The 12,871-nt window shown below is 45.5% G+C and overlaps 1 protein-coding gene across 1 annotated transcript in view; it reads right to left on the bottom strand.

The window, feature by feature from the left end:
• The window catches only part of Prosalpha4 (proteasome alpha4 subunit), a 35,698-nt gene extending 23,426 nt beyond the window's left edge, over positions 1–12,272 (bottom strand). The window contains exons 1-2 of the mRNA XM_080274766.1: positions 12,135–12,272; positions 3,894–4,020 (exon numbers count right to left, since the gene is read on the bottom strand). Of these exons, the coding sequence (XP_080130892.1) occupies positions 3,894–4,020; positions 12,135–12,239 (232 nt within the window). The 5' untranslated portion in view covers positions 12,240–12,272. The remainder of the gene's footprint in view (positions 1–3,893; positions 4,021–12,134) is intronic.
• Positions 12,273–12,871: the final 599 nt, after the last annotated feature.

The following is a 12,871-nucleotide window of genomic DNA, read 5'->3' as shown; positions in this document are numbered from 1 at the left end:
GCTCTCCATGCTGCACGATCCATTGCAGCCTCCCTGTTCAGTCCCTTAACCCTAAGGTCACACTTAATGACCTCGTCCCATGTCTTTCTCGGTCTACCCCTCATAACCCCACCCCCAATATTAACACTTCTCACCTTCCTCACCCAACTATCATCCCCCATCCTCTCCACATGTCCAAACCACCTCAATCTACCTCTCCTCATCACAACACCAATACACTCCAGTCCCATCCTACCTCTCAACTCTTCCATTGTAAACCCAGCCCCTCCAGGCCTTGGACGCAGGGACGCACTGCACATCCACCTAATCATTGTCATTTCTGTACGTCTGAGCCGGCGAATGTCTTCCTCCTTCACTGCCCAGGTCTCACTGCCATACAGCATTACACTCATAACACACGCTGCATACAAAGACCCCTTAGCACGTAGGGAGAGCCCCCTCAATGTCAGGAGAGGCAAGAGCTCCCTGAACTTCTTCCAACCACTTCTCACCCTAGCCACAGAGCTAGCTCCAGCCCCACCTCCAGCACACAACATGTCTCCTAAATAACAAAACTCTTCCACACACTCAAGAGATTCACCAGCAAGTTCAATTCTTTCACGTCTGACGATCTCCACCTGCTCACCCCGGCACGCCGTACACATAAAATCAGCATTATCTCGCAGTCTACCTCTGATACCACTACATCTCTTATGCACCCATTTATCACACACACCGCACAAGATGGAATTACTTCCCACGCCCTTGTGGCAAACTGCACATGGCCATTCTCCCTCGTCTTTGACAGTACCGCCACCAACCCTAGATATCATCACTTTTGTTTTATCTGCATTTACCCTTAAACCCTTTTGCCCCATACCATCTCTCCACTTCCTAAACCTTTCCTCCGCCTCCCTTTCATTCTCTGCAATCAACACCAAATCATCAGCATACAACAACTCCCACGGGAGTCCGTTTCTAAAGTCACGTGAAAGGGCTTCAAGTACCATGATAAACAACATGGGACTCAAGACTGACCCCTGATGCACACCAACATTCACGGAAAACTCATCACTCAAATCTCCATTCACTCTCACCTGGGTGTGAGCACCCACATACATGGCCATAACCACCCTAACCAGCCACTCCTCCAAGCCAAGCTTTCTCATTGCCCACTTCACCACCTCTCTAGGGACTCTGTCAAAGGCCTTTTCCAAATCAACAAAAACAAAATAAAGATCCCTTCTCCTACCAATATATTTTTCCTGAAGCTGTCGAACAATGAATATGGCATCAGTGGTCCCCCTACCTGGCATAAACCCAAACTGCATCTCATCAATATTCACTCTTTCTCTAATCATACCTTCTAAAACTCTCTCCATTACCTTCATTATCTGATCTAAAAGCTTTATACCTCTATAATTCCCTCTTTCCAGGGCATCACCCTTCCCTTTATACACATTTACAATTACACTCTTCAGCCAATCATCTGGGACAACACACTCATAAATAATCCTATTTATCAGGTCAGTGACTAAACTCACCCCTATATCGCCTGAGGCCTTCAACATTTCGGCAGTCAACCCAGACACACCTGCTGCCTTCCCCACCCTCATCCTGCCTATTGCCTCACTCACAGTAGCAGTATCAATCAAAGGCCAAGGGCCAGACACTGGATCTGCTGGCTCCAAACCTTCCCTGTCCCAGTCAAACTCCTCATTCAACAACCGGTTATAATGCTCTCTCCATGCATCTTTAATATCCTCACTGTTCACCACTACCCTTCCTTCATCATTCTTCACACACTGCTCACCTATGATATCCCGATTATCCCTCTTCACCTGACCTGCCACCCTAAATATATTTTTCCTTTCCCCATGATTTAGGTTATCAAGTAATTGTCTCTATGACTCAGACTTTGCCCTGTATACCTCTCTCCTAGCCCTACGCTTGGCAGCCAAATATTCCTCTTTGCTACCACCCTTCTTCCATTCCCGGAAAAGCCTTCTTTTCTCCTTAATTGCAGCTTCTACACCCTCATCCCACCACCAAGTTACTTTATGTCTTGGTGGTCCTCTTGTCCAGCCGCATGTTACATCAGTAACTCTCAAGAAATTGTTCTTGAGGGCTCTGTACTGTTCATTAACGCCTCTGTCTACAGCTCCCTGTTCAGCCACCACTCTCCTCAACTCGCTATAGAAGGCATCCCTTACTACTTGGTTTTTCAGCTTCCATATTTTCCTCCTAGGTACATAAGTCCTCTTTTTTCATCATTTGTTCTTTAAGCACCATATCACAAATCAATAGTTTGTGCTGCTGCACACACTCCTCACTTCCTATAACTTTAACATCCCTCACTAACCTCCTATCGGCCCTCCTAACCAGAAAATAATCTATCTGACTGCTATTTCCCCCAGACTCATACGTAATTAACCTACTGTCTCTTTTCCTAAAATATGTGTTGCACACAATCATGTCCGTTGCCTCCCCAAACTCGAGTATCCTTTCCCCTTCTGCATTCCTTAGACCATATGCACATCCCCCATGCACTCCTTCATAACCTTGGGCTGCTTCACCTACATGACCATTTAAGTCCCCTCCCAAAATCACTATCTCATCATCCCGCATACCACCCACTACACGTATTAAATCATCCCAAAATCTATCTTTCTCTGATTCATCCAATCCTGCCTGTGGAGCATATGCCGATATAATCACAGCTATCTTTCTTCCCAACAGAATTTTCACAACCAATATCCTATCGCTTACTCTCAAAACATTCATAACATATTCCACCCATTTCTCCGCAACCATCACACCAACACCTCCATATCCGTCTGTCCTCCCCTGCCAAAACAACTTATAGCAACAGTCCTTCCCAACAATCTTTCTGGCTGATCCACCCCTGTACCGGACTTCCTGCAAACACGCCACGTCCACCCACCTCCTACTGAATGCCTCAACGACTTCCCCTGCTCTTCCCCTCAAACTTCCCACATTCCATGAACCCACCCTCATCCCCATGGGTGATTTACTGTCCTCAGGCTTGCTTTGAAACCTTTTTTGTTTTGTCATCTTCAGTATTAATAAATGGGGACAGACACAGCACAGGTCCCACTCACCGCACAGTCCCAGGTCCAGGCAATGGATCTGGGACCCCTAGCCCACCAGCTTACCAGTGGCTGTGGTAGTGGCCTCGGGGCACCCTGCCAGGACAGCTGCAGGGACACCCTCCAAGCGCGTCTTGGCACTGCAACTATCCCGCCATTATACACCCACTGATAGGGCAGCCTCCTGGGACGCTACTCCCAGGTTCGGGCCCCTCTCTATTGGGCGGAAGCGGCAGCCTGGGAACCGCAATGCCCTGTACCCTCTAGCACAGGCCCGAGCCCCATCTCGCCCTGGACCCATGATCTATGCCGGCGGAAAGTGAAGATTTGGTTACCCAACTTTGCAAGTCTCCACAAGTCCTTGGGTAGTTCACGAAGGCTCAACACCTGTCTCTGGAGAAAGCTGAATGTAAGTACTATCTGCCATACCAAGTATAATGTTCTAGGGTTAAATTTGGCGAATATTTTCCTACAGGTACTCAGACCGCGATACAACCCCGCCACTCGGGGGAGAGCGACTGTACACGGCCGCGTTTAAGGGGTTAAAGGACACACTATACATCCATCTTATCGTTGTCATTTCTTTATGTCTGAGCCTATGAATATGCTCTTTCTTTACTGCCCAGGTCTCACAACCATACAGCATTACACTCTTATGTCACATGCAAAGATCCCTTGGCAACTTAGCATGGAGGAAGAGCCCACAAAATTAAGGGGTTAGAGTACCAATACACCAAACCACAAGCCAGAATCAAAGTGTGGACTGATTATAACTAAAATAATACAGTTTTACACAAGACCCACCAGCAAAGGCCATTATTACATGGTCATCAAGGATGCATATCTTGCGTACAGTTCTCTCCTCCTGCAGCTGGGGCACTGACTTCTTCTCCACACACAACACCACCACATCCTTCCCCTTTACACCAACCTGAAAATACATGATAAGCTCTGTATGTGCTCTGAGATATCAATTGCAAAAAATACATACAGTATGGTACCTAATTAAACAATGTAAATCACCCATGGGGATGAGGGTGGGTTCATGGAATGTGGGAAGTTTGAGGGGAAGAGCGGGGGAAGTCGTTGAGGCTGTCAGTAGGAGGTGGGTGGATGTGGCGTGTTTGCAGGAAGTCCGGTACAGGGGTGGATCAGCCAGAAAGACTGTTGGGAAGGACTGTTACTATAAGTTGTTTTGGCAGGGGGGGACAGACGGATATGGAGGCGTTGGTGTGATGGTTGCGGAGAAATGGGTGGAATATGTTATGAATGTTTTGAGAGTAAGCGATAGGATATTGGTAGTGAAAATTCTGTTGGGTAGAAAGGTAGCTGTGATTATATCGGCATATGCACCACAGGCAGGACTAGATGAAGCAGAGAAAGATAGATTTTGGGATGATTTAATACGTGTAGTGGGTGGTATGCGGGATGATGAGATAGTGATTTTGGGAGGGGACTTAAATGGTCATGTAGGTCATGTAGGTGAAGCAGCACAAGGTTATGAAGGAGTGCATGGGGGATGTGCATATGGGCTAAGGAATGCAGAAGGGGAAAGGATACTCGAGTTTGGGGAGGCAACAGACATGATTGTGTGCAACACATATTTTAGGAAAAGAGACAGTAGGTTAATTACGTACGAGTCTGGGGGAAATAGCAGTCAGATAGATTATTTTCTCGTTAGGAGGGCTGATAGGAGGTTAGTGAGAGATGTTAAAGTTATAGGAAGTGCGGAGTGTGTGCAGCAGCACAAACTATTGATTTGTGATATGGTGCTTAAAGAACAAGTGATGAAAAAGAGGACTTATGTACCTAGAAGAAAAATATGAAAGCTGAAAAACCAAGTAGTAAGGGATGCCTTCTACAGCGAGTTGAGGAGGGTGGTGGCTGAACAGGGAGCTGTAGACAGAGGCATTAATGAATAGTACAGAGCCCTCAAGAACAATTTCTTGAGAGTTACTGATGTAACATGCGGCTGGACAAGAGGACCACCAAGACATAAAGTAACTTGGTGGTGGGATGAGGGTGTAGAAGCTGCAGTTAAGGAGAAAAGAAGGCTTTTCTGGGAATGGAAGAAGGGAGGTAGCAAAGAGGAATATTTGGCTGCCAAGCGTAGGGCTAGAAGAGAGGTATACAGGGCAAAGTCTGAGTCACAGAGACTATTACTTGATAACCTAAATCATGGGGAAAGGAAAAATATGATATTTAGGGTGGCAGGTCAAGTGAAGAGGGATAATCGGGATATTACAGGTGAGCAGTGTGTGAAGAATGATGAAGGAAGGGTAGTGGTGAACAGTGAGGATATTAAAGATGCATGGAGAAAGCATTATAACCGGTTGCTGAATGAGGAGTTTGACTGGGACAGGGAAGGTTTGGAGCCAGCAGATCCAGTGTCTGGCCCTTGGCCTTTGATTGATATTGCTACTGTGAGTGAGGCAATAGGCAGGATGAGGGTGGGGAAGGCAGCAGGTGTGTCTGGGTTGACTGCTGAAATGTTGAAGGCCTCAGGCGATATAGGGGTGAGTTTAGTCACTGACCTGATAAATAGGATTATTTATGAGTGTGTTGTCCCAGATGATTGGCTGAAGAGTGTAATTGTAAATGGGTATAAAGGGATGGGTGATGCCCTGGAAAGAGGAAATTATAGAGGTATAAAGCTTTTAGATCAGATAATGAAGGTAATGGAGAGAGTTTCAGAAGGCATGATTAGAGAAAGAGTGAATATTGATGAGATGCAGTTTGGGTTTATGCCAGGTAGGGGGACCACTGATGCTATATTCATTGTTCGACAGCTTCAGGAAAAATATATTGGTAGAAGAAGGGATCTTTATTTTGTTTTTGTTGATTTGGAAAAGGCCTTTGACAGAGTCCCTAGAGAGGTGGTGAAGTGGGCAATGAGAAAGCTTGGCTTGGAGGAGTGGCTGGTTAGGGTAGTTATGGCTATGTATGTGGGTGCTCACACCCAGGTAAGAGTGAATGGAGATTTGAGTGATGAGCTTTCCGTGAATGTTGGTGTGCATCAGGGGTCAGTCTTGAGTCCCATGTTGTTTATCATGGTACTTGAAGCCCTTTCACGTGACTTTAGAAACGGACTCCTGTGGGAGTTGTTGTATGCTGATGATTTAGTGTTGATTGCAGAGAATGAAAGAGAGGTGGAGGAAAAGTTTAGGAAGTGGAGAGATGGTATGGGGCACAAAGGTTTAAGGGTAAATGCAGATAAAACAAAAGTGATGATATCTAGGGTTGGTGGCGGTACTGTCAAAGACGAGGGAGAGTGGCCATGTGCAGTTTGCCACAAGGGCGTGGGAAGTAATTCCATCTTGTGTGGTGTGTGTGTGATAAATGGGTGCATAAGAGATGTAGTGGTATCACAGGTAGACTGCGAGATAATGCTGATTTTTTGTGTACGGCATGTCGGGGTGAGCAGGTGGAGATTGTCAGACGTGAAAGGATTGAACTTGCTGGTGAATCTCTTGAGTGTGTGGAAGAGTTTTGTTATTTGGGAGACATGTTGTGTGCTGGAGGTGAGGCTGGAGCTAGCTCTGTGGCTAGGGTGAGAAGTGGTTGGAAGAAGTTCAGGGAGCTCTTGCCTCTCCTGACATTGAGAGGACTCTCCCTATGTGCTAAGGGGTCTTTGTATGCAGCGTGTGTTAGGAGTGTAATGCTGTATGGTAGTGAGACCTGGGCAGTGAAGGAGGAAGATATCTGCCGGCTCAGACGTACAGAAATGACAATGATTAGGTGGATGTGCAGTGCGTCCCTGCGTCCAAGGCCTGGAGGGGCTGGGTTTACGATGGAAGAGTTGAGAGGTAGGATGGGACTGGAGTGTATTGGTGTTGTGATGAGGAGAGGTAGATTGAGATGGTTTGGACACGTGGAGAGGATGGGGGATGATAATTGGGTGAAGAAGGTGAGAAGTGTTAATATTGGGGGTGGGGTTATGAGGGGTAGACCGAGAAAGACATGGGATGAGGTCATTAAGTGTGACCTCAGGGTTAAGGGACTGAACAGGGAGGCTGCAATGGATTGTGCAGCATGGAGAGCCGCCATTAGGTGACCAAGGCCGACACATGCAAGCATGTTGGAGCCTTTAACCCGCGCCGTCCCGGCGACGTGAATTAATGTCCGCACATGATGTGCACTCATGTCCCGGCGACGTGAATTAACGCGGCAACATTGCAAGTTGCATAATTTGCACAATTTTCAATTTTCGCGAGTGATTTCGCAAGTGATTTTTGGCACGTATACACGGGACACCTTCCTCCATTTCTCTACAAGATGCCAAGCAGGGACAATGCCTTACACTGCATAACCTCTCCTCCCCCCCTGCACGCCACTGTCTCGGCAATTCACCTGTTACCAGTGACCTGGCTAATAAAGACATTCAGGCCCAGTGTGATTCCCCAATTGATGACAATGTGGAGGACAAAGTTTACATAGCATTAGAGGAAGAAACAGTCAGAAATGATGATCAGGTAATGTGGGAAAAAAAGGTCATGAATGGTGATGAGTTAGTGAGTGAAACAATGCTTTTAATGCCTATATTACTGTTTGAAAACCAATATACTCTTGTACTACATATAAATTTGTACCAAGTAAATAAATAAATACTGTTTATGAGTGGCTAAAATAGTTACCCTCCCACAGAACTCGTTTTCTTTGGTGCCAGCCTGTTAGAAAACCTAGTCAAGTAAGGAGGAACTCGTACCTGGATCGAGTATTTTAAACCTCAGGTGAGCGATTTCTCTATGAATTTTTGATGTTTCTCACCAAAAGCGGATGTTTGAGCCAAAAAAAGAAAAGAAAGGTCCAAAAATGTCAGAACTGGGGCGAACCACTGCCCAGAAAACGTTGGGATGGGGCTGGTTAAAAACGAAAACAAAATAAAGAAAAGTCAGCCCTTTACACCTCTGACTGGTAGGATTTTCCTCGACCAAACAAACCCATTTGTTGTTAGACTAAGCGTACCAAAAAAAGGGACAAAGTTACCTGTGAAGGTTTTTTGAAGCCTAGGCTATGACTACTAGGATTTCTCTCAGCAGAACAAAATCCTCTGGTGTCAGTCTGAACAAATCACCCAAGTCCACTAACTGCTGCATGAAAAGGAAGGTTTGGAAACTTCCAGTACTGTTGTTTGTAAATGATACTGTACTAAAGACAAAGGGGAGCTGCAAGGCTTGGTGAATGAGTTTCGGAGTGTGTGTAAGAAACGGAATCTAAAGGTGAATGTAGGGAAAAGTAAAGTTGTGGTCTTCGAGAGAAATGAAGTCACTGAATATACAGTGAGGTTGAATGAGGAGGAAATGGAAAATGTGAGTGCATTTAAATACTTGGGTAGTGTGATCAGTAAAGATGGAACATTGGAGAGTGATGTGCTTGAAAGGATACAACAAGGAAGAAAGGTTGCTGGTTGTTTGAATGCAGTTGTAAGAAATAGGGAAGTCAGCATGGATGTAAAACAAAGTAGCTGCATGATACTATTGATACCAACTCTGACATATGAAAGTGAAGCTTGGATCTTGCTGGAAGGACACAAGTCAAGAGTGTGAGCAGTGGAGATGAGTTCTTTGAAAAAAGAATGTGGAGTTACAGTACATGGAGAGAGACTGACAAACAAGGAAATGAAGGAGCATTGTGGTGTAGATGTGGATGTGATAGAAAGTGTTAGGAGATATACAGTGAGGTGGTTTGGCCATGTGGAGAGGATGGTGAGAGACTAACAAGGATAGCATATGTGAGTGAGGTGGAGGGAGGGAGACCGAGAATGGGGTGGAAGGGGGGAGGGAGAAGGGGAGACTGAGAATGAGGTGGAGGGGTAGAGTGGAGAGGTATGAGAGAAGAGGGCACGAGCTGAGGGGAGAAGAGAGCAATGTAATGGCAGAGGGCAGGGCAACATGGAATCAATTTGTTTGTGGCCACCCCTTAAAGGATTTAGGCATCTGGCTATAGACAGATACTGTACATTTATGGAGACAATTGTATAATTGTCAAAAACAGCAGGTCAGGATTAGGTTAGGTTAGATCAGGGAAAATTAGGTTAGGCCAGGATTAATTTGGTGAGGTAAGGTTATGATTATGTTAAAATAAGTTTTTAGGATATAGGTGTCCACTGAGCTCTATAATATGGAGGGGCTTTCTCATGGGTAGTGCCGTGTAGTCTGTGTGCCCACCTCCAGGGTCTCAGGGTGGTACTGATGTAGCGGCAACCATGTTTGTGCACCATGCCTGATGCCCGTGCCTTTTGAAATTGGCCGATGAATCCAGATAATATAGTGCCGTGGTCAACTTTACAGCTTATGGAAGCAACAGTGAAAAAGAGACAGCAGGTTAAGAACAGTATTCCAATTGCATTACCATGGTGGGGGCGATGAGTGTGATGTATCAGCCAAACGCTCGCTGCAGAGATAGCCCCTCCATATTAAAGAGCTCCGTGGATAAATCAGGTTAAACAAGGTTAGATTTGAGTTCATCAGATTAGAGTAGGATATTACGGATTATGCCAAGAAAATCTAGGTTTAGTTAGGTTAGGTATGGATTGGCTAGAACAGATGAGGTTATGTTATGACGACCTGGGTAAATTTGGGTAAATCAGCACTGAGGAGTGAGGAGTTGTGCCAAAAGGGCATTTTATGATGGCATTCATCTGACTTTGGTCCACAAGAAACTTGAAATTGCACTCTGGATTCAAATCTATGTGAGATCATGAGGGCCAAAATTATATCTGACAATTTGTCATTTCCGACAATCAGGAATCAGGAATATTCCTTGTGGCAGTTTATAGTGCACATCTGCTAACTTTTTTTTCCAATACATGTAGTTGTTGGATATTAAAATGAACCAAAATAAACAACTTTTTGATATGACCTTGACTGTGGATAGGGGAAGGGAGTGGCAATGTTGGTCACATATGGCACATGTGCCAACCAAGCAGAGAAACCAGTGACAGTGTTTAATTTGGGAGATGTGACACTTACATAAATGGTCACGTCAACACTTGCATAAGCAGCTATGCTTCCTCAACTCTGATTTTAAAATCGGTTAAAAAAAAGGCTGTTCTTATAACTACTGGGCATCTGTGATTAATTTTTTCCAGGAAGATGATGCAGATATTGGCTTATTAAAAGATAATGGAATGTTACCAAGAGTGGGTGACTGTCCTAACTGCAAATTACGGAAACGACAAATATTCATGGTACCACGCATACTGGACAGCTTTAAAGATGGTACAGTTCAAGCATTTGGAAGGTTAGGTTTGAATGTGATGAGGTGGTTAATGTTGCAGGGGGGGGTGGTCTGGGGAGTACAGCCTCTCCAGCTGGGATAAGGATATTTTCTTAATGGTGTTGTTTGTTGACAGGTGGTGGCAACCATTATCCACTCATTTAATGTAGTGCTGCCTACTTTGTCTTTCACCTTTATCATTCTTTTTCTGTGTCTGTCCTCTCTTTGTATTTCTCCCACCTTTCTTGTCACTTCTTATTACTGTACAGTGGGGCACTAACTTTCGCTACAGCAGGATTCGCGGAATCCACTTTCGCGGCATGCACCAAATATTCCCTAACTTCCACTTTCACTTGAAAAAAATCGATTTTCGCCCACAAATTTTGGGTTTGGGACAATATTTTGAACTTTGAATTTCCTGCACCGCCCGCCTGCAACCCACCGCCATCTTGAATGACGTCATGTCAACACTCTGTCCACCCATTCCTGCCATTGTGTACGAGCGTGCTAGCTCCATTGTGTTGGATTCTCACGGTTCAATGGCCTCTACTATACCTGGTAGTGTGGGGAAAGGGCCTGGTGGTGTGGGGGGAGAGCCTGGTGGTGTGGGGGGAGGGCCGGGAGGCAGTGGTGGTGATAAAAAGTGGCCGGGACATTCAAAGTCGGGAGGAAAGGCCAAGGCTAAAAGAGAGTATCGTGTTGGAGTGAAGAAACGGCAGTATAATAATGAATTCAGCACAGAGTGGAAGTGTTGCATCAAGTTGCATCTGAGGAGGCAGAGAGAGAGAGTGGTAGCGAGGCAGCAAGAGGTGGCGCCAATACGTCTGGCGTGGCTAAATAAGCCCGCCACGTGCCTCGGATACTTACCCCCAACATCCATTAAACACCTCAACCTGGTCTCTGTGGTATGTTTCTCCTCATATAATGTGTACTGTACAGTTTTTATTGTTTGTATCTCACAATGTAATGTACAATAGTGATTTGATGTACTGTATTGCAAGTGAAAATGAAAATCTGATGTTACTTTAGGATAACCGGGAACCAATTAGCCTTTTTGCCATAAAGACAATGCCCCAACTTTCGCTAATTCCACTTTCGCGCATTATTTTTGGACCCAATTAGGCGCGAAAATTGGTGCCCCACTGTACTCTTCTTTCCTTTTTGGGTGGCTTTATATTGAGTGTAAGCCAGGAAACCATTTACAATGCTGGGTGGCAACAATATAGCCAACCCATAAGTGTTCCCCAAGTATCAAAAAATGGGTCAGCCGAGGGTTAGTGCCTCTCCCTGTAACGCACCGAACTCAAACGGCCACCCCTTACAGGATTATGGCATCTAGCGATAGATGCATACACAGAGTCTGTTGATTTGGAATATTTCTACCTTCACTTTTGTGGGAATAACCCTTTAAGCCATGCTCCCCCACCCACAACCCCTGATTCCCTAGTGGTGCCCTATTGTCGTCTGAGGTGGAGGGGGGAGGCAAAACTTGGGAACGACTGATCTGTGACATGACTGTAGGTTAAATGCGATCAATTCCCAACTAAAGCACCAAAAAACCTAGTCATAATTAAATTCCACGGCTGTCTGAAACAGCATATTGACTATGACCGTCATAAACAATCTTTGAAGTCTGCATTCCATTTTGCGATTCCAGGTTTAAGTATATGCCCGTAAGATAATCGCAAAGCAACACTTACACTTGAGTTGATCATTTCTGTAGAAAACATCCTAAGAAATGACACAGCGAAGTTTGAAACCCGGCATGAGTGACCCCTCCACCCCCTTGCCATTTACACATTAACAAAGCATTTAGCCGATACTCACTGCTGTGGACCCCTTCTTGACGGCTTCCTGGGCGTATTCTACCTGGAATAAATGGCCATCAGGGCTAAAAACCGTAATAGCACGATCATAACTGGACCCCGACATTGTGATGACTGGTGTTTTCCTCGCTTGACCCTCTCCTTCTTCTGTATGCAGCAGCTTGGGGGGGGTTTCAACTAATCGCTAACTTCAGGTTACTTGCCCTCAATGGTCTCCAAACCACTAAGCACAAACATTATTTACAAAATCGTTAATAAACAGGTTTGACTCACTAAAATATGGTTAAGGATCTATCAGAGCTTTGATAATATCTCTAAATAACTCTAGACATCCTTAAAATGGCACTTCTATATGGTTTTCCGGGCCAGTTCCCCGTAAATATTATTCCCCGTCACAACCACTGTCACAACACATTTCCCCTACAGGGTTGTTCGCTTCATTTTTTTTTTTGTTTTTTGTCATTTCTTCGTGGAGGTATTATTTTGACTGAAATGCCGAATAGTTTTGCTGAGGGCATCTCAACACCCCCAGAAGGAGCCTACGGAGGGGCAAACAGAGCGCGACCTGACTCCGGATGACGGGGACATAAGTCCGCCCGGGCCGCGCGCCTCTATGACCCGGAACTCGCCCGCCGCCACCATAGCAGGAAAAAGAGACTACCTTCCGGGCAGCTGACCACCGACAGCATTGGGATGGAGCTATTACTCTAGCTCCAGGCAGCACCCTGAGACGGCCGG

Source organism: Coenobita brevimanus, chromosome 59, assembly GCF_032717465.1.
Source record: "Coenobita brevimanus isolate Jiangsu-jjx chromosome 59, ASM3271746v2, whole genome shotgun sequence".
Classification (NCBI taxonomy): Eukaryota; Metazoa; Arthropoda; class Malacostraca; order Decapoda; family Coenobitidae; genus Coenobita; species Coenobita brevimanus.
This window is presented reverse-complemented; position numbering and strand designations above follow the sequence as displayed.